The sequence below is a fragment of the Mauremys mutica genome, chromosome 7, assembly GCF_020497125.1.
Source record: "Mauremys mutica isolate MM-2020 ecotype Southern chromosome 7, ASM2049712v1, whole genome shotgun sequence".
In the NCBI taxonomy this organism is placed as follows: Eukaryota; Metazoa; Chordata; order Testudines; family Geoemydidae; genus Mauremys; species Mauremys mutica.
Genome location: NC_059078.1, coordinates 100,288,265 through 100,314,042, shown reverse-complemented (window position 1 = coordinate 100,314,042; position 25,778 = coordinate 100,288,265). Strand labels below are relative to the sequence as shown.

Genomic DNA, 25,778 nt, shown 5'->3' with positions numbered 1-25,778 from the left:
GTCCTCAGAACTGAGTGGGGCTGGAGAATGATTCCAGGTCAGAAGCCGCAGCGATTTATTAGCGACCTTAACCCTGCAGCCCCATGTAGGCAGGCTGCAGAGGGGAGCAGGGATTTTTCCACCCCGCTGCCCACCATGCTTGGCCGTACGCCTGCTCAACGCCCAGGGACTTGCCGGGGAGAGGCACAAAAGAAGGCGGACGCCTCGCGTTGGGCCTGAACGTGCCCCTTTATCTGCATCGTTGCAGCGCTGAGAGCAGCGCTGCCCGGAGGGGGCCCAGGGTTTAGCGGTTGCCCCAGGGATTACACGCCGCCGGTGGTGGGCAGCGGGCGGGGAAATCGCTGCTCCCCTCTGCAGCCTGACTGACTGCAGGGGAAACCTGGCACCGCCGAGCTGGTCCCAGCGGCCCCGGGCCCTTTGCAAGGGGCGGTCCTGGGCTGCTCGCTGTACGGGCCGAGGGGCGGTTTCCCCGGCTCCGAGGAGGAGGCGGTTTCACCCTCCCTCGCTGGAAGACCTGGGCTGGGGGCGGAGCGGCTCCTTCAAAGCTGCAGCCCAAGCCGAGATGAAAGGTCAGCCTCGCACCTCAGCGGGGCCGGGGGCAGCCCGCGAAGTGCCCTGGTGGGGCGGGGACCTGTGGGCTGGAAGCTGGGGAGCCCATTAGCTAACAAAGGCCGAGGCTCTTGTCCTTGGGCCCACCACATTATCAGCCGATTAGTAGGAGTCCCAGGGAATAGCCACTGCCAGGGAGCCTCGGGGTAATGGCGCTGGAAAGACAAAGGGGGGGCCCAGGTGCCCTGTGCTTAGACGGGGGCGGTGGTACAGCAATTAAACAGCTTTATCCTCCCAGTAACCCTTCAGCAAGCGCCCCCCAGAGGGGGATCTGGCTAATCTCACCTATAACTGCCCGCCTCTAGCACAGCCGCTGCTCCCAGTCCCGGATCCCGCAGCCCTCTGAGGCCAGAGAATGGGGCACCCAACGCCCTAGGTAGTAAAGTTAAACGCAGCCTCTCCCCATTTACCCCCAGACAAACGGGCCCTTGGTTTGGCTTTGCATTGCGGATCCCAATCAGTGCCTTTGATCTGCGGGGCTAAAAGGAAGTTGGCTGTTAATATTTTTCAGCAGCGGCGGCGCCGACGTCCTGGAGAGAGCTATGGGCTATCACATGACCATCTGCATAAAATATTGGAATCGTAGCCAGGAAAATGAGCGGCGCTTTCATGCCTGTACGCTCCGGAGAATGACCACGCAGCTTGGAGACGAGCATAAAGGAGGGACCCAGTCCTGCCACCGTTCAAAGACATGGCAGAACTTCAGTGGGAGCAGGATCAAGCCCCAAGAATGATTCTGAGCGTAAAGATAAGTCAATTGCTGGAAAACATCTCGTGTAGCGTCATAAAAGCCACCAGTTAAATATTCAAAGCAGGTTGCATTTGAATGTTGCCAACTGGTACACACACAAAAAGAGCTAAACCTACCAAATAATAAATAAAAATAGAACCAAGGTGACTTTTAATAAATAACACAGTATAAGCAACAAGTTCAGCAGGTGGCTGTTAACTGTTGTCATATTCATTATACCTGGAAGTCATCCAAACTGTAACTAGGATAAGTAAGCACACTTCCTGTAGGATGTGCATTACAATTTATTTAGTACTCGGCCTTCTGGCTGGGAAAGCATTATCTAAAGTTGTATCTGTTCTTATCAGTTTAATACCTTTGTTCCAATTGACTAGTTTGTGCCCCTTTGCACACTCTGCATTTAACACACAATCTTTTGGCTGAAACAGGTGCTTTAATAGATTTAAACTGCATTTATAAATGTAATTGGTGTTTAAATTTGTAAACAAAACAAACCAGATACATCGGGGGATGCTAAAAGTCTGACTCAACTGTCATTTTTAATTCCATATAATATACAATATGTTGTGTGCTCTCCAACAACTTACCATTGTAATTATGATTTGACAATGGGCAGGTTAAAAAGAAAAAGGCTTGCATATAAAACACATGCAGTGTCTGGAGAACGGAAATATTTCTCTTATGGGGCCAGGGATTAAATAGCTTCATGTCCTAACTTGCCCCATTTGTGAGCCACAATGAGGGTGAATCACTCAAAAGGGGCGGGGAGAGAGATTTAAAATGAAAAGTCATGCCAGAAAAAAATACAACACTTTTCTTTTTAATTTTCAGGTGAATTTAGTCCTAGTGAAAGAAGGTGTCCTACTGAGACTCTCAAAGAAAACTAATTATCCCCAGGACAGGTACACAATACACAGTAACAGTCCAAGCTTTCCCAACCCTCACTTCCAGAGGCCACCTCTGGTCCACATGAATTAATAAAACTTAATGAAGGGACCCAATTTCAATACTATCATTTGTAGCTCGGTTGGTACCTCATATTCTTATCTGTATTAGCCTCCACCTCCCCTTAAAATTTCCCTACATTCATACTCTGAGCGGGTTTATGTAATACCATGGTGAAATGTTGGCACTAGAACTGGTTGAAAAATAAGTATGACTTGTGAAACATGTTAGCATGACAAGGTTGATGAGGTAATAGCTTTTATTGGGCCACCTTCTGTTGGTGAGAGAGAAGGAACAGTTGGTACAATACAAGATCCATCACTCATCCACCTAGGCTCTCTTAACATCCTGGGACCAACATGGCTGCAACAACACTTCATACAACAGTGAAAAATGACATTTTCTAATTTTTGATTGAAAAATCTCTTAATTTTTTGTTTTTTGCTTTTCCCCACTGAAAAGGGGGATGGAAAGGAAAAAAAGAGGATGGTGAGACCTGAAATGTGAGGAAGTGGGGAAAGGAGGCAAAAAGAGAGAGGGGACTAGGAACCAAAAAATTGCAGATGAGGGTGTTTTTTCTTTTAAAGAATAGTTATGTGAAGATATTTGGTTTGTGAAAAAGGCCGTTTCTCATTGAACTGGGTTTCAAAGAATTTTGGCCAGCTGTAGCTGGCACCCATTCTCACAATTGCTGTCACAAGTTGAGAAATTTAGGTCCGGGGAAAACTAATGTAGACGCGCTAAAGCCCTGTCTATAACAGAAATGTTCATAATCATCTTTAGTATGTATGTAATAGGGGTGCCATTGTTACCTATGTTTGAAGCTGTAATGTAGTCTGGGTTTAAGCATTTTAATACTGTTCCGGTTAGCCTTTCTTAGGAGGCAGATTCAGTCTATCTAGTTTTAAATATGGGTTGAGTGGAGATTATGGAAGATGGCAAATGATGCTTACGTAGATCCCTACCTAAGCTGGAGCACAGGCTATTGTTTGCCCTGAAGGTTTTGTGGAAAACCTCCCACTTATTTTTTTCTTTTTTTGGTCATTTTCACAATAATTTACATTTGCCATTATGCACATCATGTATCCATTTAATGAAGAAAAATGCTAATTAATTCAACCCTCAGTAGAATATTTGCTATAAAAATGCCCCTGCTATGGTCTGGTATCCACTTCTCGGCCTACATTGTGTTTGATACACCTAGCCAAGCAAGTTTTGTGTTCCCATCTTTGTTGTAGCACTGGTAAATTTTAAAGTGAGAGATGATAAATATTATCCAGGCTGTACAAAGATGGGGAATCCAAGGCATAGAAAGATTTGAGGGCTAGATTGAAGCACTTGGCCACAGAAGCCACAATTAAAATCCGGCCCCAGAGCTCTAGATGGTCTAAAAACATGTACAAAGACACAATTCCTGCTCCAGTGAGTTTATAATATAAGTAGATAAGTGACCTAGGGATAATGATGCAATCAAATAGAGAAAGCATTTTAAATTTTAAATATATATGTAAATTATGTATATAGCATATTAAATAGATAAAGTGATCCCCATCTAGCCAGCACTGATTGGTACAATTGACATAGGCAACTTAGTAGAGGTGAGTCTTGAAGAGTTATTTGAAGGAGAGTGTAGAGGCCTTAAAGAGTGGCCCAGGATAGGAATTCCTTGCATAAGAAGCAGTGTGGAAGAAAACAGAGACTTGTGTGAAATGCTGACAAACCAGCAGAGCAGAGTAGGACAGTGTGAACAAGTAGGGAGGGGCAGAGCTGTGAAGGGTCTTAAAAGTCAAGTTTGAACTTCATGCAGTGAGTTAAGTGGAGGGATTCAAAAAGGGGGGTGAAGTGCCAGGAGCACTGGGAGAATGCTTTTACCAACTGTTTTGAATGGACTGGAAGGTGTGCTGTAGATTTCAGGGAGGTTGCAGTAAATAATATATAAGATGATGAGGGTCTGGGCAGGAGTCACTGGAGATAAACCCTTCCCTTACAGATTTGATTGGTGGAGATGGTGGCATTGTCAACTGTGACAGAAATGACAGGTCAGGAGATGTTAAACTGAAGTAAATAATGAGAAATCCAGCAAGTGTGTCAGAGTAACAGGCAAGTTTCAGGATTTAATGTAGAAATCAGAAGTGGAAAGATACGTTGGAGTGAGGATAGCTATTGAAATTGAGCAATCAGAGGAGAGCCCACAGAAGGAGGGTATAGACAGAAGAGCAAGAAGACAAGGACAGTGGGGGAGGGGGAGGTACAGAGGTCCTTCCCAAGGAGTATCTGAAGGGAGAGGTAAGAATAGAAGGAGGAGATGAAGCTTCTTAAATGTTTTTAAAACCTTATTTACTTTACATACAACAATAGTTTAGTTATATATTATAGACTTATAGAAAGAGACCTTCTAAAAATGTTAAAATGTATTACTGGCACGCAAAACCTTAAATTAGAGTGAATAAATGAAGACTCGCACACCACTTCTGAAAGGTTGCCGACCCCTGTGGTAGGCCATAGAAATCCCAGTGAAGTCAAAAGGAGTTCTGTGCATAAAGAGTGTGTAGAATTGGATTTCATCCCACAGCTAAATACTAATGGCTGTTGTAGCAAGCAAGCACTATGTCCAGCAATAAGCCCTGCAATTTGTTATGTGTGTGAGCAAATCCCATATTGAAGTCAATAGGGCTCTGTGAGAGAGCAGCAGTCTGACTGCACAGAGTCAAATCCAGGATCAAGTGTTTAGATTGCCAGCCCTTTAGGGCAGGGACTTTTTCTTATATATCCATAAAGCAGCGTGTTCCCCTCCACCCTGTCAAAACAATCCAAGTAAAACAATGGCTCATAATTAGCTGTTAAAACATATACGCATAAAACTTAACAGACCTAATTTCTGGACTTGTAAAATCTCAAACTTAAATTAGACCTGTGGAAACCTTAATTGGTACTCCACTGTCTGCAGAAAGTAGAAATTACCAATTCACTCAAGTATAGTTTTCTTAAAATATGAATTGAATAAAGTACATTTCTAAACACCCGATACGTTTAGAGAAAAGCTCTTTAAATTCCCGATTGTCTTTTGAAGCTTCTGTGAGTTCAAGCAATAAGTGCCATTTACATAGGGATAGGATGTAACAAGTATTGTAAATCACTTACAACAGAGTTCACTAATCTATTGGCAGACATTGTGGAGCCAACCCTAACCGAGCTTTGGAAAATGTGTGAACAACATCTTTTGTGGGGGAGACCTGATGGCAATTAGACGATACTTATCTGGGCCTTTGATGTTTGTTTACATAAACAGCATTTTCCTTGGGACTCCCTTTATAAAAGAAGCAACCCAGAGAGAGGAATTCTCTGACTCTCCTGCTCAAAAATCCATCCTCCCCTAGCTTGTGTTGAAATAGAAGACCGCCAGGATGACCAAGGCCCCTTTCTCTGTAGAGTGGCTTTCCCAGAGCAGCCAGGACACCTATGAACCACAGCAAAGGCCCAGTAGCTACGCAGAAGGCACTCAGGGCAGGACTTTTGCATCACATGGATTGCTCACCCGGGTCGGAAATCCAGTCTGCAACTCCAGAACAAACCCACAACCGCACCAAACAGGGAAGAAGGGTGAACGTATAAAGACCCTGGACACCTCTTCTAAGAACGACCCCAGGAGTGAGAAGCTTTTGGATTCTTCCTCCTCTATAGGTGATTATAATTGCATCTACTATTGTGCTTTAAAGACCATCCCAATGAATGCTTGCCCTTGTTATCTCTTCAGTGAGTAGAGGGAGGGAGGAGAGTTGAGTTATAACAGTGAGTAGAGGGAGGGAGGAGAATTGTGCATTATTCTTTGCTAAGTGTATTGGGACACAAAGGGTGAAATACTGGCCCCACTGAAGCCCGAGGGAGTTTTGCCGCTGACTTCAGTAGAGTTGCGATTTGACCCAGGGGATGGTTTTAAGTGACCGGGCACAGGACTGGGAATCGGGACCCTTGAGTTCAATTTCCCCGACTACCACAGGTTCCAGATCTGACAGTGGGCAAGTCATCTGATCTCCCTATGCCAGCCTCCAAGGGGAGTCCTTTGGTTTGACCGGGGTAACACGCTTGGAGCGCCTATGGGGCCAGGAGATACGTGGGTGCAAGGCACTAGCTGAGCCCTTCCATTTAGGAGATAAGAATCGCCCCGGAAAACTGCTGATTTCCGTGCCAGGAAAAGCCTTTGTCATCTGCCCGCAGCTGCGTCCTTAGTGGTGTTTAATGGCCGAGGGATGCTCGAGCCCTGCAGCCCCCCACTGGAGTGCTCTGAGGGGGGCTGACCTGGTTCCTCTCTGTGCCCAGCAGCAGCACCAGCCGCAGCCAAGCGGGCGTGGGGCGCCGCGGAGTCCGGTTCCGACTGGGAGAGCGGCCGCTCGGAGTGCCAGTCCCCCGAGGAGCCCGGCGGCAGGGGCAGCCGCCGCTTGCGCACCGCCTTCAGCGTGGAGCAGATCAGCACCCTGGAGAGCTCCTTCAAGCGCCACAAGTACCTGGGCTCCGCCGAGCGCCGCAAGCTGGCCGCCAAGATGCAGCTGTCCGAAGTGCAGGTGAGCGGGCCGGGCGGCGGGCTGGAGGCCGGGCCGGGCTCTCCGCGGGCGCCTGGGTGACGCTCTTTCTTCTCCCCACAGATCAAGACCTGGTTCCAGAACCGGCGCATGAAGCTGAAGCGGCAGCTGCAGGAGATGAGGCCGGAGCCCTTCTACAGCCCCGTCCCCTTCGGAGCGCGGGGCGGGCCCCTGCCCCTGCACTACGTCTACCCGGCTCAGCAGCAGCTCCTGGCTCACCTCCCCAGGCAGGAGGCCGTACCCGCCAGCTTCGCCTTCCCAGCACTGCCAGCCTCTGCCCTGAGCCCCGCCAGCACCTTCCGGGGGGAGCCAGGCTTCTGGCCGGCGCCCTGCTTTGTGGGCTACAGAGGTTCCAGGGCCTTCTTGCTGCCCATTTGAACCCGCTGGGCTGGCCTGTGACTCAGAGAAGGATTTGCACTAACTCTGGCTCTGCGGGGTTGCCTAGGCCTGTACCTGCCTGCTGTGTTTATGATGCGATCCCCTGGTACATAGCGACAATATTTTATTATGGACACTTACATGAGGATAATGGGGCTGAGTATTAATATAATGTGGAACTATCCAATAAAACCGAACACTTGCCAGCTTTCACTCTACTTCCTTGCACAAGACCTTGGGAGCCCTTACTTGCCATAACCCTGAACACAGCTTCTTTCTTTCCTTCCTTCCGCCCTGCCTCCTAAATTCAGGATGTCAATTAATCTGCAAAGCCCTGACCCAAATCCAATTCTTCCCTTCCATGGGCCCAGAATAGGCTCCTATATAGATTTGCAATTTGAGCTGGTTTAATAGTCTCTGCCTGGAGACCACATTTTAAGGAAGTGGGTTGAGAGTTTAAGAATCATAACCTGGAGAAACTCGATACCCTGCCAAACCACCCAGCAGCCAGCAGAGTGTTGAACCTTGCAGTATGCATACAATGGGTGAAATCATGTGCTCATGGCAAAATTCCCATTGACTGCAATGGACTTGACTGTGGCCAGGATTTCACACTGTGTTATAGTGCTGCTGCCTGATCCTTGGTACAGAGGCGCCTATACTTGCCCTGTTCTGGTTAAAACTGTTACTATTATAGACACTCCATCATTATCCAATTTAAATCACTAGGAGTGAAATCCTAGGTCCATTGAAGTCAATGGCAAAACTCTTACTGAGTGACTTCAGTGGGGCCAGGATTTCCCCATAGGGAAGTTTGCTACTGACACAAACAGGAACAAGATTGGGCCCTGTGTCTTCAACTACTCCCTGAGTGGCTCTGCTTCTATTTTATTTAATCTGACAGCACTAATATATAATGACCATAGGATTCATTTTCAGATTTATTCATGCATCTAAAATAAGGTGTTAATATTTGGGAAATCAGCTTCCTACATTTAAGCATACAATGATAAGTCTAAGAGATCTGTCTAGAATCGGGCCTGCAGCTCTTATTCACATGAAAAGCAGATAGCTACATCAGTAGGATTACTCTTGTAACCTTTCAGGATCAGGCCAATTACAGTAGTGACTGACCTGGAGGAACTGCTATGTTTTACAAGATCAGAAAGGAATGGAAGACATATTTACATGAGAGGCCCTGATAGTCTATGGTGGAACAAGTATGACACAGACAAAAGTACATATATGTGTGCAAAGCAGACTGGCTCATGCACATTAATTTTTAATATTTATACACTAGTGCTACATTTTAAATGTATTTTTGTGCTAGCCAACCAATTACTGGGGAATACCTTTTAAAAGACACAGAGTGTATAGACAAATTAGATAGGCAATTAGTAGGCATTTTTTAAAAAAAGTATAAAATTTTAACTCCTCACCCTGAAAAACACCACCCAGCCCTTTGAGATTTCTTTGATACCAAATACCATGAAAGGGTAGGGTATTTGTCTTTTTGTTTGTTTGTTTTTGTTTTAACAAATGAATATGCAAGAATAAATAATCTCTAGCTCAACCAAGTGTGGTTAAATGACAATGTTCAAATTATAGGTGTTCCTGGAAATGTTGTGCCTCTGGGAAGCCTTCTGAAAAATAATACCATACTCACATGAACTCATCCCACCCAGATTAATCCAGATTTACTTTTCTATTTACTCTTATCGTTGATCCAGCCTTGTAACTTCTTTGTCAGCTTAGACTCCTGTCAGTCTCCTGTCACTCGGGGGTCCCACCATAATGATATTCAGACACTCCATAGTATCAATCAGGTGTCAAGTTGCCTTCAATAAAATCCAAAGATAAAACATTGGTTAGTCTGTCCCATTTATATTTTGCTGTGAGATTCACTGTTGGTTTTTTAAAATTTAAATAATACTACCTTAAATAAGAAATTCACACTCCGCAAGGGCCCATTGGCAGCCCATGGAAATCAATGGAAATGGGGGTGGGAGGACAGGAGAGATAAACTGGAAAGGATTGTTCTGGTTTCATTGACTTCAACTGAGCTATAAAAAGTTACACCAACTGAGGATCTACCCCAAGATATTTTGAAAGACTTCCATTGGTTTCAGATCAGGTCTCCTACACTGCATCCCTTTAAGCTGCTCTGACCCCTTGGCCCAGGCATATGGCTTTGTTTTGCTTTCTCCCTTGTGCAGTCCAGAATAGGCTGGACTGGTGCTGAGCTAGAATGCATACAAGAGACTGTAAACTTGGTCTTCTGAACAGGGTCCCTAGTTTGGAAGCTAAACCCATATTTCGAGGGTTTTTTTTAAATATGGCTCTTAATATTCTCTGTAATGTTCAACTCAGGGAACATGTCAACATTTTGGGTTTAAAACTCCATCTTAATATTTGCTTGGGGGGGTTCAAAATAGATGTGCAGGAAAAATAGAGGTTTGTGGATTTAAATGTACTTCTGGGCTATAAGAAATAAGCCTAAGGGTTTGCCTGCTATTAGTGTGACCTTTTAAGAAATCAAAAGCAAAATGAGTGGATTTGATTGAGGAAAGTGTTTTGAATGCAACCTAAATTAGTTGTAGATTTAAACGTTATTTCTGAAATGCAACATTTGTCCTCCTGAAGTAGCTACATTGGCTTTCATCTTCCTTCTGTTGATCAATCTTCTGAGATTATGAATTGTACCTCTTAAATGCATGAATGTATTAAGATATCTCCAAGGAAGCTCTCATATGGTAGATTTCTTATCAGGGCTAAAGCGGCCAAATTTTAAGGAGGGTCAAACAGTCAATGTCTATAAATATGCATGTTTACATGAAAGCCTCTAAATTTATCTGCTTTATTGTGTCTGTTATATACTTCATGGGATTATTGCTTTACAGGCAAAGATTGGAGTAACTCACTAAAAGCCATACACTATAAAACAGGGCATGGAACTCAGCTTCAAAATGCCTTTTTTGGATGGGCGTGGGCGGTTTCTGCTTTTCCTGCCTGGAAAAAAACTGAAGTTTGGAGGTGTTAGTGAATGGCATAATTTGCCTGTCCTCAAGACCCACCCAGCCAGTAATTATTTCCCCAGGCTCATCTGAAGGATGGGGAGCCTCCTGGCTGTTGGTCTGACTGGCAGAGAGGAGATAAAGCATGGTTGAAAGAAGGGGGAAAGGGGAGACAACTGAAAGGAAAAAAACAGGAGAGGAGAAGGTGATGAAGCAAAGATGAGTCAGAAAACCCGACTGGAGAGGGTGCGCAGCCCGCCCTAAACAGGTAGTGCTGCTGGGGGAGGGGAAGACATGGGAGTGGTAATCAGGAAACTCCATCACCAGGGCCCATAACACAAGTTTACAAGGCCCTTGGGAAGAAGCGACTGCGAGGGTCTCAGGTTTCTTATTTTATGAAAATGCCCCCAGGCTGTCTGGCTTTCACAAAACATTTTATGAAGAACCAGGGCTCATGGAAGCTCCCCTAGAAATTCAAAACCTAGAGCAAATCCTCCTTCCCATAGCATCTCCCTCCCCATCCCTTCTCTTCCCCCACCCCAATTTCACTCAGAAATAGCTGCCCTGCTCACTGCTCCTCCCATGTACTTTGTCCCTAGGATTCCATCCCTGGGGTTTGGGAAGGTACCTCAGGCACAGGGCGAGACGCAAAGGAGGAGCCTGCACTGCCTCTATCACTTCCTTCTAGTTGGGCTCCTGTTTAAAACTCTTTATTTCAATAACTGGGCTTAGGACTTTCCACTTCCAAGACAACTGCCGAATTAGCCATTGCAGTAGCCACTGGTTGCAATGGCTTCTGAAGAGCAATAAAATAATTGCAAGGGTCGAGCTATTCAGTAGCTGTGGAATCTGACTGCCTATAAGGTATTACACTTTGTATGTTATCTTCCTCATCTCCAACATTTCACATACAGGGCAGTAAAGCTACTTCTTCAAACAACTCCTAGTTAGCTGCCCCTACAGTGCTTGAGGCCAGAGGTGCTGGAACAATGTCTGTAGTGGGGGTGCTGAGAGCCATTGAACCAAACTGTAAACCCTGTGTATGATGGAAATCACTTGAAGTCATGGGGTGCGGGAGCACCCCTAATGCCAGCACCTATGCCTAAGGCCTCTTTTTATTGTCTAATGGGCTTTTGACCCTTGTCTTCCTAGGAGGGCCCCTTTAGAAGTAGGCTTGAGTTAGAAACGCAGGAGAGTTTGATCATAGTGCAAATAATCACATACAACCATCTCTGGTTTTATAATGAACGCACAATTCTTCACAAACTAATTAGTAGCAACTGCTCAATCCCAGTTTCTCTGCCGCTACCAGGACCTAAGACTATATCGTGCAGTAATATAACCCCAAGCGTATTGCCTTGCTATGGGGTGCATACATACAATTGCATTCCCAGCGTTCTCCCTTCAACGACAAAATCATACAGTTGGGATAACACCCCCATTGTTCTCGATTCCCTGTGTGTGTGTTGCATGCACGCACATTGTTTGGGCTTGTGGTAATTACATCCAGGAAGCTGGAAATATTCATATGTGATAGATACTTTTCAAAGTTTAGCTGTAAGGGTTAGGCCTGGGTGCGTGAAAACAATGCAGCAGATCATTGTGCGTTGCAATGATTCCTGAACGGGAGTCCTTTTGTCGTTGGTCTGGGGCGCGGGGAGGAAACTACCGCGGAAAAGAAAGACAGGGCAGAAACACCCTGTCACCAGTTAAAAAGGTGCTAATGAGCACTTTGCATAATGACTATTCAACAACCGCCTTGAAATCTTCTAGCATTTGGCAACATTAACTAGAAACGGCGGCCCGATTTATGCCAAAATCTGCCTGTATGACTATGTGAGACACTTTTACCGGGTTAAACTTCCGAGGGTAATATAGCAACTCTGGCCTCCACCTGACAAATACCAGTTGTATCTGGCAACATCTGATTTAACTAAACATCTGGAGAAAAATGAGTGAGTGTACGTGAAACAGAACGGTGCAAATAAGTTTTATTAAGCGTGATTATATGGTATATGTTGCAGCTGCAAAAACAAATACCGCTCTCTTTTGTTTTTGCAAGTTTTTTTTCCCAGCCATAGTGTTTAATTTTTTTCTTGTGAACGGAAGGCTGAAGTTTGATAGTAACACGTTTAACGTGTAGTATACACTGTAGCGAATTCCATCCCCAAAGAACTCACAGCGCTTAATAATTATATGTAAGCTTGGGTTAGGACACTGAAGTGCAACTACTTCGGGGACAGAAAGCCACACACTGGACACCAAGTAGACAGAGGAATTAGAGCTGCTGAGCCAGTGGCAAGCCCTCTCTCTGCAGCAAACTTTGAGTCCGCACTTCCAAACGGCCAGAGAGATGGAGAAGTTGAGGTCACGCCTTAATACACAAAAGCAATTAAAATGTGCCTGAATTACGCTGCAGAGGAGGGTTGGGTGGGTTTTTTCCACCAGCAGATTTGAGCAAGTCCCTTATTTCAACATCCCCTTTTGTCTCTTTAATCGCAGGTGGGGGTCAGGCACAATAAGCGACCAGTCCTCCCTGAGGACAGCGTGATGCCAGTGAGTCAACTTTTCCGTTTGTGCTTTAGAAAGTAACGTAGTTGGGGAATGGAAGCGAGTTTGCTACTTGTTCCTTTGAAAAAGCAGCGCAGTGAAACTGCTATTATTGTTCCGCCTCGGCTTTTTACCCCACATCTGACGGGTAGCTGGATCTGCGCGGAGAGATTCGATACGATGGAGGAAAAAGCTAGAATGCAAAAGCGCTGGAGCAGTGACTTCAAAGTTCCACTGCCAATCATCTCTGCCCCGGCAGCGTGGGGAACATGATTTAATTAGCAAGGCAATAATGTCAGAGATGTCTGCAGCCTGCGCTTGCTTAACCGCCGTTATCCAATTTGGCCAGAGTAGTTTGCCAGGATAGTAGCGGTTTGGCCAGAATATTTGGACCCCTGCTGCTCACAGACTCTGTGGAGCCACTCAAGGGACCTGTTTTCAAACCAGGTGAAGCAATTCCGTGCTGTGTGCTAATCGGGAGAGAGCTCACACTGCAGGGCCATTAGAGCTAATTGCTGCCCATTATCTCTCTCTTTGATAGGCAATTAGATGACAATTAACTTGGAAAAGCCCTGAGGGCTTGAAGTAGAGAAGGGGGAGGAGAGACCTTCAGGTTTCAGTACATGATCTGTGCAAAGCCTGTTAACTTTTCCTTTCAGCTGCATACAAACAAACCTCGTGGGGAAAAGGATTTCTTCTCCCCCCGAAAAAAATTCTGTGCTGTGTTTTTAATGGACCCAAAAGCAAAATAATTCTGTAATCAAAAAGACAAGTTTCAGCCTTTCCCTTTTACAAAGATTTATTTCTAACCCAGGTAACTTCGTATTTATTATTTATAGTAGTAACTCTGTTTTCACATTTGAACAACATACTGTAAAGGTGTCGGAGTTCTTTGGACATCCCTCAGCTGTTTTGGGGTGTTGTGAAGCATAGACTTTAGGTTCATTACATTTTCTTACTTTATTTGGTCATCCTTTGGTATTAATTTTCGAAGAGCTAAATGAGATTTTCAAAATCCGGTTTTAAAATGATCCCTCCCACAATTGTGATGTGATTGTCCAAATCGTTTTCAGAGTAGAAGACTGTTTGTTTGTTAGTTTGTAAATTTATTTATAATTTGTTAGTCTTTAAGGTGCCACAAGTACTCCTGTTCTTTTAGTCCAAAAAGGAAAATTGACATATTGCAACATGCAATCGAATTTTAAAATTGTATTTTAAAACGGGGGATATTTTAAAACGGTTCTGCAATATCCCCATAATTGTTAACAGAACTCTGCCTCCAGCTGCAACCAACGGAGTCAGGGGGCAATGGACAGGTTAGTGTTCACGGGTACTTCAAATAAAAAGGCATTTACTCTTAAACAAGTAATCTCGTTGATGCCTAATTGACTATCTAATAGCATGTATCAGTACATCAAAGCCTCGCTGAATAAACTGGTTAGCATTTCTGAGGGGGGCAGTGAGCGTTACAAACAGTGATCAATTTTCTTATCAGCCATACTTAAAAGGAAGCTGTCCCTCTGAGCAGATAACGATGTGTGTGCCTAAGTGAAGTATTGGGATTCATTGTTCTCAGACTTTCCATGAGAGACAATAAAAGCTGAAGGGGCTGACGACAGTGAGAGTTTCCCCAGTTTGGGTCCCTTTGATCAGCAAAACCGGCCGCGTGAGATGCTCCTAGACTCCTGGCGCCTTCCAGTGGGGTGGATATGGTTTGTGCCATATTATGTGCCCGGGGAAAGGTCTATGGGTGGAAATACAACTGTTCTCTTTCAATAAAACTATTATGCCCTTGCATCAATAGAGTGAATCTTGGTGTGCATTTAAATAACATATATGGTATGGATCTCATCCAAAATATATACCCTCCTCGGGGTATATCTCATTTAATCAATCCTCTCACTTCAGTGGCCTTGGGTATTGGTGCACCTTAGTCCTTCCTGTTCTCTGCCTGTTACAGACAATAATTTAATCACCGAAAGGCTGTAATACTGTGGCCTAGTTCTGGTTGTTGGTTAGGTGTTGGGGTGACTGGGTGGCAGTTAGTGGCCTGTGATATACAGGACTAGATGGTCTCTTCCTGCCATGCTTCTAACGAACCCAATAGCAAAACACCCCTGAGAGCAGCATGAGGCCCAATTTCTCCTGGGCTGACTCAGCCCTTCCACCCTTGAAAAAGAAAGTATCACAGAGTATGCCGTGTGTGACTTTTCCTTAACATAGCCCAGTCTGTGTGAACAGTAAGGGCTTTCTTGTGACATTGGATGCCAAGGTATATGGAGATGAGGAGCTGCTGCTGCAGCCCCTGGACATATTCTGGTTTTCTCAGACACTGCTACCCTGGGTTCAGTGCACCATGCAGCAGCTGTGATCAGAGAACTGATGCAGAAAAGGAACCAAACAGAGGTTTATTTCTTTCATTACATGGTTCCACCATATAATGTCCTTCTGGGGGATCTTATTAGTACCAAGATCCCCAAACTAGGGGTTTGCCCCAAAGCTTTTGGTCAAAAATTCCCTTCCTGTTGTTGCACTATTTGCCTCTTGGCTAGTGTCCTCCAGCCCAGATATGATTGATTTTCTGTAGTGTTGTATGCCTCTAACTGAGACGTCATTATGGAACCCTGGGAGCTGAAACATGTTTTATATTTGTAAGGTATTACGCTTTACAAGAGAGACAGCAGAACCTCTGAAGCTGAACTTGAAGGAATTAAGTCACTGTATCATAAATATTGATAACATGGAAAAATGGTAAGGAAATATTTAGTGTCAAGATATTTACATTTTCTGTGTATGCTGAGATTATGTGAAAGTTATGGATTCTCTTTTTAAAAAATGAGAATCAAATTATCATAGTTTACCATTTTTATTCATAAATATAAAATAAAGTGGCAACAAAAATCATGGAATTCAGAAGATGGGTACATTCCATCCCATCCTATTGGCTTTAGTTATAAACAGAGACAATTCTAAGCATAAGTGGACTAAACAATTGTATAGGCCCCTGAGCTGCTCAAGAGGGTCCCCTGTTAATTAGTATGTGTTGGGTGGGGGATATTCCTGCTTAGGGTGCACAATGGGGTAGCACTGGCACTGGTCTGGTTATAAATTCTATCCCTTGTATGTATTGTAAGCGCCTCAAGACTAAGATCTCACTCCTATTACACATGTGTACTATTAGTAATAATGGGACAGGTGGGTGTAGGCCCTCCTCCTCAGCTAAGGTGGTAGAACCCCTGAACCCAAGCTACTGTTGAATTCTGGAAATGACAAATGAAAAAAACAGGCAAGGGAATGAGGTCAAAGGTTAATGACAAGGGATCTGGGGGGACACCAAGCAGAGAACCCCAGACAATGTCCAAAGCTCCTCAAAGGCATCTAAGGTGTCAGTGGACACTGCCCTCAGGAACTCTGTCCAGAGGCATGAATGTATAAGGTGCCAGAAGTCCAGAGTATCCCCATCCAGCTTCCTCTTCCTGGTATGATGAATGGCTGACTTGGCCATCCCCAGGAGGTGGTTCATGAGGGGGTCTTGTGACTTTGTGGGGCCATGGATGGGGGGTGCCCAGAGCAGGAGACATGAGGAAAAGTGCAGCCAGAACCTCAGTGATGGTGTATTTGGGAGGGTTATGGAGGTCTGTGTGTGTACTGGGAGGGGTACCCTGGGGGTGCTGAAGAGGATACTGGAGGGGTATGGGAGAGGTACATACATATTGGGAGGGGTATTTGGGAAATGATAGAGGGGTTATCTGTGGCAGACATAATCACTGGAGGTGTCGCTCCCTATCATGATGGCAGGGTGGCTGGTGCAAGCCCAGGGTGTAGTGCCATCAGTGAGTGCCTCCCTCTGGGACCTCCCACCTCAGAGCTGGGATCCAGCAGCTGTGACTGCAGGGGAATGGACCAGTCATCTGCAGATGCAGGGAGGGACCAGTCAGGCAGCGGACCAATCAGGGCTCTTTCTGAGCTGCAATGACTGCTCTTCAAAAATCCCAGACATTGCCTGTTATTTGAAATATCTGCCCAGACAGCAGGCAGATGATCAAAAAATGAGGCAATGCCTGGGAAAACCCAGACATATGCTAACCCTAACTGAACACCATCCAGCCAGACTGACTCCAGACCATACCCAGGAAATGCCTGTCTGTGCTCATGCTTCATACCATCCACTTCCTCACCCACATGTCCTACCTTGACACCCAGAGACAGGACAGGTTGGTACATTGGCTAGTTGGTACTCCACTCAGGTCCCATGGCCCACCAGAGATATTAGCTGGTGGCTCCTTCATAGAGCTGCGAGCACAGGCATGTACCTGCCATAGTTCATGAATTCCAGACACCTGTATTTTCTGCATCCAGAGGGAGATCCTCACACACAAATATATAGAATGCATCAAGCTGCTGCTCCTCTTGTGGGTCCTCCAGAACCTCTTACTGGGCGGTGGGGGCAGGGGTCATGGCCCTCCCACTTTCTGAAAGTGGATGAGCCTAGCCTGTTCGCTTTTCACCAAAGGTCTCTCTGCCCCTCCTTTTCCCCCTGAGACCCCACCCTCCTGACCAGGCCAGGAGCCAGAATGGGGGTGGGGGCAAGAGCAGCCCCCGGCCCATGTCCCTGTCCCCCAGACCCTCCTCCCAGGGCAGGTGGAGGGTCCACACCTCCCGGCAGCTGCACAGCTCTTACTACGGCTGGGCTGTGGCTCTGAGGCCCTGTTCCCTGGCCAGAGCTGGGTCGGGGGGAGCTGCAAACTCCCTACCTACCATGGGAATAGGTAGCGGGAAACCCTCTGCAAACCCTCTACCTGCCACCGAGAACAGGGGTGGGAAGACAGGTGGGGGACTGCTCTTGGCCTCCCCACCAGTGCAGGTGGAGGGTCTGCGGCTCCTGGCCCGCTCTGGCTTCTGGCTTGTCCGGGAGCAGAGCCTCAGATGGAAGGGGCAGAGCCTCAGGTGGAAGGGGCAGAATGGGGCCATGGAGGGGGCAGGGGTCCCTGCTGGCCCCCACACTTTTGGGAAGGCTCTGTCACCCTGTCCTGGACCCTGAGTCAGAAGGAGCACATCTTCAGAATATGCCAACAGGCCCACCCACAAGTCCAGCTATGACATGTCTGTAGAGCAGTGGTTTTCAATTAAGGGTACCTTGAGGGCGGGGGACGCAGAGGTTTTCCAGGGGGTACATCAACTCATCTAGATATATGCCGAGTTTTACAACAGGCTACATAAAGAGCGCTAGCGAAGTCAGTACAGACTAAAATTTCATACAATGACTTGTTTGAACTGTTCTATATACTATACGCCGAATTCTAAGTACAATATTTATATTCCAATTGATTTATTTTATAATTACATGGTAAAAATGAAAAAGGAGTAATAGTGGCTGTGACACCTTTGTATTTTTATGTCTGATTTTGTAAGAGAGTAGTTTTTAAGTGCCATGGAACTTGGGGGTATGCAGCACAAATCAGTCTCCTGAAAGGGGTACAGTAGTCTGGAAAGGTGGAGAGACACTGAAGAGCAGGTAGCACGCTAAACAAATAGGGGCTAAAAATGACTCCCTTCTACTCAATTAGCCTCTGCGACAGTTTCTGCTTATTGCTGATGCAGATGTGAAGGGAGAGGCCCAGGCCTTTCCCATTTTATTCTGCGCTGCTCCCCGGGTTATATGTGTGTGTGTTTGGAGGGACTTCAGGGACTCGAAGATCGGAATCGCCTGCCCTGCTGGTATTTCTTATTGCAAGCACCATTTCCGGCAGCCACTGACCCCTCCGTGCGGAGAGCCTTTGAAATGGACATGGGGCCTCTGCAGAGTTACAGTATCAGCCTCGCAGAGCAGTGCCACTTCGCACGGGCGGCCCCTCGGGCTTTCCAGCCTGTCTGAGTCCCCAGCCTACTTTGTACGCTTGTGTAGGGGTTGCTGTCTTGGCTCAGGGCCGTGCAGGAGCTTCGGGAAATCTCTCCCTTGCTCAGTGCCCCTAAAGCTCGGCCATGAAAAGCCCCAGGCAGCCCCCACTGTTTAAACCGTCTGAGACGGGGTCCGGGTGTTTCCGAACACGCCACCCGCGGTGGAGCCGAGTCCGTTTTAGAGGTTTCCAGCTCCGAGGTAACAGCAGCTGCTCTAACGTCCTCGGGAAGAGGAAACGCCGCGAGCGGGCAGGTGTGAGGAAGCGGCGTGTAAGGCTCAGAGGGAACCAGCTGGAGCCTGTTCCCTTGCGATAACGCTGGGGGGGAAGAGCGCGGAGCCTCGCAAAGGCACAGATGTGAGCGATCGCAGCACAGCGCTGGGAAGAAGAAACGCGAGAGTGAGGGAGCTCGGGGAGAGCGGGGGCTCTAGCGCTCCCGGGGCGGAGCGGCCAGGGACAGCCGGAGTAACCCAGCCCAGCTGCTGCAGCTGCAGCAGAGGCTGGCCTGGGTGTGTTCAGGGCTAACAAATAGAACAAGCCCCAGTCTGGGAGCTGTGGATGAGAACGAAATAGCTGGATGAGCGTCAGGCATGATTCAATCACGACTGTAGCTAACCTGTTTTCTTACCGCGACGCTGCCCGGCCATGTCATGTCATGCCAAGGACAGGGTGTGTGCCATTATAGCTGGTGTGTTTAATCACAATGTAATACAGCAAAGGGGTGGGGGTGAGCACAGGAGCCTTTTAAGCCTACTTCCCTCTGGGGTTGGAAAATAAATAGAAAAAAAAGTGTCTTGTTAAGTATGAATTACAGGGAGAAAGGAAAGATCGGGAAAAACAGCATCCTAAGGGCTGCTGCTGCTTTATTTCCACACACAGTGGAGCCAGAACCTGTAAATTCTACTGAGCCCACCACTCCCATACCAGCTCAGCCAGCACTTCTCAGAAGGCCTCTTAAGAAATTAGATTAATGTGGCCTGATATTCCCCGTGTTCAGTGTATGCAGCTCTCCCGAAATGCGGGTGCTGAGTAAAATCTGTTCCTAAGGCCCTGCTGCCCTCCTACTTGGATATAATGGGCCAGGTTGCAACTTTAGTCGAATCTCCAGGCTTTGGTAGGATTAGGAAAGATTCTTACACTTTTCCTGGAAAGTTCTGTGCTTAAATGGCCCCTTGCATTTAGATAGTATAACGCTGTGATACAGATCAGTACAAGTTCATAATCTGCTGCAGCTCCCTGTGTTAAGACATCCGTAGCAGAGGATGAGGGTGGAATTGGAAACAAAGAAAAGCAGCCTCACTCACATACCATTGCATTTTCAGTGAAACTTGCGTTTGGAGAAAGAAGGAGGCATTTATGTTTTTCCTTCTGGAAAGAAAGATCAATAATCTAATTATAGGAAGAAGAAACAAATATGCTGCTCATTAGATCCGAGTTTGAGTCAAATCCTTCAGTTTTGGCGGGTTTCATCGGGGGCTCAGCGAGTTCATTAGAAGTTTAGCCCCTGTGAGTACTGTAAGAACAGGGCCCTGGTATCAAGGTTCAGGGTTAGAGAAGGAATATCTTCAGTTTGCTCTCCCAGTTAGGAACAATCTGAATATATGGTGTCCCGGTGACTTTTGTAGCCGATTCATTTGTGCTTTGTGCTGGCTGTATGTTTTTCCACTGGCTTATCTAAACGCAGAAAATGCTTGAAACCTCAGTGATAGGTTTTCTAATAACGTTTATTATACTTGCAGTGATTAAATCTCTGGGCGGTTCTTAGCATTATCTGCCCCTTGCATCACAAAGGCGAAGCTATGCTTTATAAATAACGTGTAAATTGGGGTAGTTTGAAGTTGATGAGGTGTGAGCTTTCTGGTCCTGTATTGCTTTGATCGCTAAACTTCCAGGAGTTGGTTGGAGATTGGCTATATTTCTGGCTAGACAACTGGCGCCAAATTCAAGCTGAGAGGAGTGCAGGGTTGAAGTTGTACCCGTTAAACCAGAAACACAGCAATAATGCAGCCAGGAGCTGGGAAATCCAAGCCAACCCAGACTTTTGTCGTCTCCGTACGACCTTTACAATGGACTTGGATTTCTTCCGCTCATTAGTTTACAGTAGAAGGGATTCTGATGTTGATAGGGAACATAGACGGGATTCTATAGGAAATCGATCATGACTTTTATTTACCATGTAGTACCGTTTTGTGTTACATGATTGCTAGACTATCCCTCCTTCTCCCCTTCAGCAGGAGTCCCCTACGTCTTTTGCCGACCTGAAATATACAGTTTGCAGTGTTGTAGCCTGATGAGCTAAGGATATTGGACAGACAAGGTGGGTGAGGTCATATCTTTTATTCGGCTAGCTAGAAAAATTGGTCCAGTACAAGCTATGACCTCACCCACCTTGCCTCTGAAATATATACTGCCAGTCTAATGAGGACATTTCAAAGGATTACTTGGTAGCGTCCTTTAGATCTGCCTTTTGAAAGGTAAGGATTGGTGTAAAAAGCTCTGTTATAACAGAGTTCCGAATTGTGTTAATCGGGGATAAATGTTCTCATACATAGAACCGGAACCTCGCATGTTAAAGATACTAAAATCCTGCTCCATTCACGTCCTAAGGAGCTCCCTGATTATGGCTGTAATGAGATGCGGTTGCTACTGCTTGGAGATCTATGCGATTTAAAATGTGCCGTATGTGCCTTTTGTGTTAGTCCATCGACGTTTGGAAGGGACATGATTAAACCCCATCGTTGTGCCATTATCTGGCGTGTAACTGTCTTTAAAAGCCCTTTTGCTGGTCTTTTGTTTGGTGTGGCTGGAATTGTCCATGCCGCCACTCCCCCGCTCCAGGGGAGAATCAGGAGGGGCCCAGAGCAGGTTTGCATTTCAAGGGGGCAGAAACAATCCTGCAGACTCTCTGGAGCCAGGGGCTGCAGACATTTGCCAGACGTGTGAACTCTACTCCTAACTGACAGCTGTTATCTCTTTTCTCTTCGTACTTTGATGTGGATTCACACTTGCAAACGAGCCCGCGAGGGAGGGCCCCCTATAAATAAATGGAGGCCCCCACCCGCCCGCTTGCCCTCCCCTCCAGCCGAGCAGCGCTAGCTAAGCCGAGAGAGCTGCAGGCAGCTCCTGTGAGCCCCGCTCCTTCCGCCGCCACTCGCCATGGGCGAGGCCGCCTTCTCCGTGGACTTGCCGGCCCAGCCTGCCAGCGAGGAGCAAAGGCCAGCGGGCAGGCCGCACATCTGCTGCGTCCCTCCTCCGCGGGCCCCCACCTGCTTCAGCCGGAGTCCCCGCCTGGCCAAAGCAAAGCCCAGAGGGGGAGCCGCGGCCGGGGGCCAGCTCCACCCCGGCAGCCTGCGCCGAGAGGAGCTGGAAGACACCAAGCCCCAGGGGCTGCCCAACGACCGAGCAAGTCCCGGTAAGTCAGAGGCGAGCCCAGGGGGAGGTGGTGGCTGGTGCTGGAGCGGGAAGTAGGGCCCCGATCCGGCCGCGAGGAAGAGCCTCCAGCTGGCCGGGGGTGCGGCAGCGGGTGCTGTGGGGTGGCGGGAAGGAAGGGCTGTTGCCCTGGCTGGGGGAGCAGGGGAGGGCTGGATCGCAAGCCAGGGGGCCGCGGGGCCCGATCTGGCTGCTTTGCCCCCGCTGGGCACCGCAGCCCTAACCCACCCTCCGCCTTTGCAGCTCCGGAGGGCGGCTGGGCGAGCGCGGACGAGTCCTCCGGGTACGAGAGCGAAAGCGCCGCCTCCTGCATCCCCTCGTCGCCGGGGGAGGACGAGCCCCAGCAGCGCAGGGCGCGGACCGCCTTCACCCCGGAGCAGGTCGGCAAGCTGGAGAAAACCTTCAAGCGGCAGAAGTACGTGGGGGCGGCGGAGAGGAGGAACCTGGCGGCCGCTCTTCAGCTGTCGGAGATTCAGGTCAGTCCCGCGGCACAGACCCAGCCGGGCTGGGGGGGTTGGGGCCGCTCCCCTAGTTGCAGGGGCGTGTGCAGGGACGCCGAGCGCCTCCAGCTGCCTCTTAGCTTCAGTCGGGCCCCGCGAGAGCATCGGTTTCCCCGGACGGAGCTCGCTTGAGCAAAGAGAGCGCTGAGCGCTGCCCGTGTAAACCGTACGGGTCCTGAGCATAACGATAACTGGTTATGAGTTCTTGCTGGTGGGGACTGGTATTCAAATTGCTTCCTACAGACTATAAACGCAGGGCACTGCATGTTTGTCCATTAAAGAAAGTGCCTAAGCCCATGTTTCCATGCGTCCGAAGAGTATCTTTAAACACTCTTAAACATTTGTACTTAATATTTTTTAACGTAAAAATACAACCGGGATCTGATGCTGATAAATGTTAGTTTATTTGATATTCACTTGGACAGTAAAATTAGTAAATAAGGCCCCGATCCTGCAAGCTTTTGCTATTCACTTGTTAACACCTTGAGTAGAATCAGTCACGGGCTGCTCACAATTAATGGATTTAAGATTTGGGTCCCTAACATGCTCCCGTTGGGATCAGTGACTTCCCATTGACTGAAATGGAAGCTGGATGAAGCCCCTGATTAGGTCTTTGCAGTTGCTATCGCTGGCAAATGAACACAGTAAATAATAACTTATGCGCTTACACAATATGGAAACTTTCCCGCTGATCAGATTAATGCTTTAATTCAGATTATTTTAACTCCGACTATACTGTATGGATCACAAGTGAGTTCAGTTATAGATGCTCTGAATACATGATAGTTTATAAATTATTCTGTTAGGACCCTGATTTCTTTAACATTACTTTTTTTTCTAGGTCAAAACCTGGTTCCAGAATCGCAGGATGAAACTTAAGAGGCAAATACAAGACCACCATCATAATCTCATATCTTCAGATCCCTTCTATGGCTATAAGCAAGGGACCCCACCAAATATGTTACAGAATTATTCCCACTATCCTAGTCCACAGCAACAAAGACTTCTGCCTTTTACTCCTAATTGTGCTTTACAGTTCAACTCTTCCTTTCAAATATATGAGGCCCAAAACCCATCATACCCCCTTAGGGCACATGATCTGCCTTTTTTTCACCAACATTTTCTACCACAATTCTCTGTCCATCCAGTTGTACAGAACAAAATGGACAACAAACAATTTAATCCTCTTCAAACATTATAACTGAAGCAAAGTGGAAGATATGAGAGAGGTATAATATAATACACTATATTATATGATTCAACTGTACATAAAATGTTTGTCTGATGTAGAAGTGTATATTTTTAATATAAAGTTTAAATATAAAGGTTCATACCTAAATTAAGTATAATTGTATTTAATTGAGTTTGAATGCTGTTAGAGGCACTCTAGTCCTAATTCTTGGGTTTATACCCAACCTATGTAATTTGAAGGTTACTGATCTGAAGGATTCTGACAGATTATGCTATCTTCCTTTAGTGTGTGGATGCTTAAAAGGATCTTTAGCTATAAATTCCATATTGACAATTAGTCTGTCCATAGGAGGAGAATTCCACTGGAACTACTGCTGGCACTGGTGAAAACCCTAATGTAGATGTGCTGAACGCAAATTGTGTACGGGTTTGGTCACACAGCCTTGTCTACACTAGGATTCCCACCATGTAGGCAAGGCTGAGATAAAATTCATTGTTGTAGAGGGGCACAACCTACCCCTGGAGTCCTATACTTTAAAAATATTATGCAAACAATTAACCTATAGCAAAACCTTATCAACTGTGAAGAAACCATCAATCTGGAGGCATTGTTATTGTAATGTTCATCTAATAGTTTTTCCTGTGTATATGCAGCACAGAAACCAGAAACAATTAGGATTCAGGTTTGCTAATTTTTGGTTGGGTAGTACTTATAATCAGAAAGCTGGCAACCGGCTTCTGATGAGATGATACACATAGAACGTCCAGTTAGGAGCAGGAAAGGATGACAAGACCATTTATAAACTTAGTTCCAATGTACCACATAATCCTGAGTTGGCTGTTACGCAATTTGTGACTTTTGACCATGTCCACTTTTCCTATTCTCATCCAAGTGTTTGCTGGCCTGTGAAAATTAAAACTTTTACACTATTTAAAGAGTAGAATCATAAAATGTACTTGTTTTGTGACCTCAGTACTGCATAGTGCTTCTATAATAGGATTCTGTGTAAATGTATGGGGGGGTAGGAGGGTTGTTTTGTGAACATAAATTAGTTTTATACTTCCATTGCATCTTCCACCCAAGAACCTCAAAATGTTCTACAAATGTAGAACATAGAATAGTTGCACTGATCAATTGACAACTGATTTAACTAAATTGGTAATTTACTGAATTAAACTACAGTGCTATAAACAACTTCTAAATAAGTGTGTGTCTGTGTGCTCACACAGGCTTTATCCATTTAAATCAATTACAAAACAGTGGAAATGGTGCAACTTTTTTGTGTACTGACAAGCTCATGAGATAGGTAAATATTTGTTACTATTTCTCCTATGGGGGAAAAATGAGATATAGATGCTGGGATTTGCTTCCAATTGACTTCAGTGGAAATTGCTCAGTACTTAGCACTCTTAAAATTAGCCTATTTAGGAACTAAATTGGGATTTTGGAGCATAACATATATTCTTGAAAGTCTTTGCCTTAAAGTATGACTAAAATCCCTTTTAAAATGAATTTTAATTTAAAAATCTGGCACAAGGACTTGACAGAACACTATTGCATGTTCCATGTAACTTTTTTTTTAAAGTTCCTTTAATAGCTGTACTCATTTCCTCCTGAAATAATGTTTTGAACTGACTAATCTTGGTTGTATGGAGGAAATTGGAGATAAGAGCCCCCTGCTTCTATGCTAAGGCATCAACAGAGCCACAATGAGTATGTCTCTGCCTGTAGCATGAAATAGTTTAATCTCAGGCCTGTAATACTTCAGTCTAATTCTGGCTGTTGGGCTTGGTGTGAAGGTAGCTGGGTTTTGTTTAGTGACCTGTGATAGACAGGAGAGCAATCTAGGGGTCCCTCCTGCCCTTAAACTCTATGACTACAATGAGCAAAGGGTGTAACACAACTGGAAAGCCTTGTTAAGATACAGGCTACAATA

General features: G+C 46.2%; 2 protein-coding genes across 6 annotated transcripts; both read left to right on the top strand.

Moving 5' to 3' along the window:
- Positions 1–463: 463 nt before the first annotated feature.
- On the top strand, positions 464–10,032 carry VENTX (VENT homeobox). Of its 5 annotated transcripts, none has more exons than XM_045022630.1 (5): positions 464–569; positions 1,124–1,357; positions 5,591–5,986; positions 6,623–6,864; positions 6,946–10,032. In XM_045022630.1, the coding sequence occupies exons 3-5, from the start codon at positions 5,710–5,712 to the stop codon at positions 7,258–7,260; spliced, it is 834 nt and encodes a 277-aa protein (XP_044878565.1). In that variant the 5' UTR covers positions 464–569; positions 1,124–1,357; positions 5,591–5,709; the 3' UTR covers positions 7,261–10,032. The 5 variants fall into 5 exon arrangements, with proteins under 5 accessions (XP_044878565.1, XP_044878564.1, XP_044878563.1 ...); XM_045022629.1 differs by having other exon boundaries at positions 1,121–1,357; XM_045022628.1 differs by lacking the exons at positions 464–569; positions 1,124–1,357 and adding an exon at positions 1,716–2,262 and having other exon boundaries at positions 5,595–5,986.
- Positions 10,033–21,137: 11,105 nt separating this feature from the next.
- On the top strand, positions 21,138–24,928 carry LOC123373777 (homeobox protein vent1-like). The gene is made up of 3 exons (XM_045022913.1): positions 21,138–22,133; positions 22,394–22,626; positions 23,492–24,928. Exons 1-3 carry the CDS (start codon positions 21,878–21,880, stop codon positions 23,849–23,851), a joined length of 849 nt encoding a protein of 282 aa, XP_044878848.1. The 5' UTR covers positions 21,138–21,877; the 3' UTR covers positions 23,852–24,928.
- The last annotated feature ends 850 nt before the right edge of the window (positions 24,929–25,778 follow it).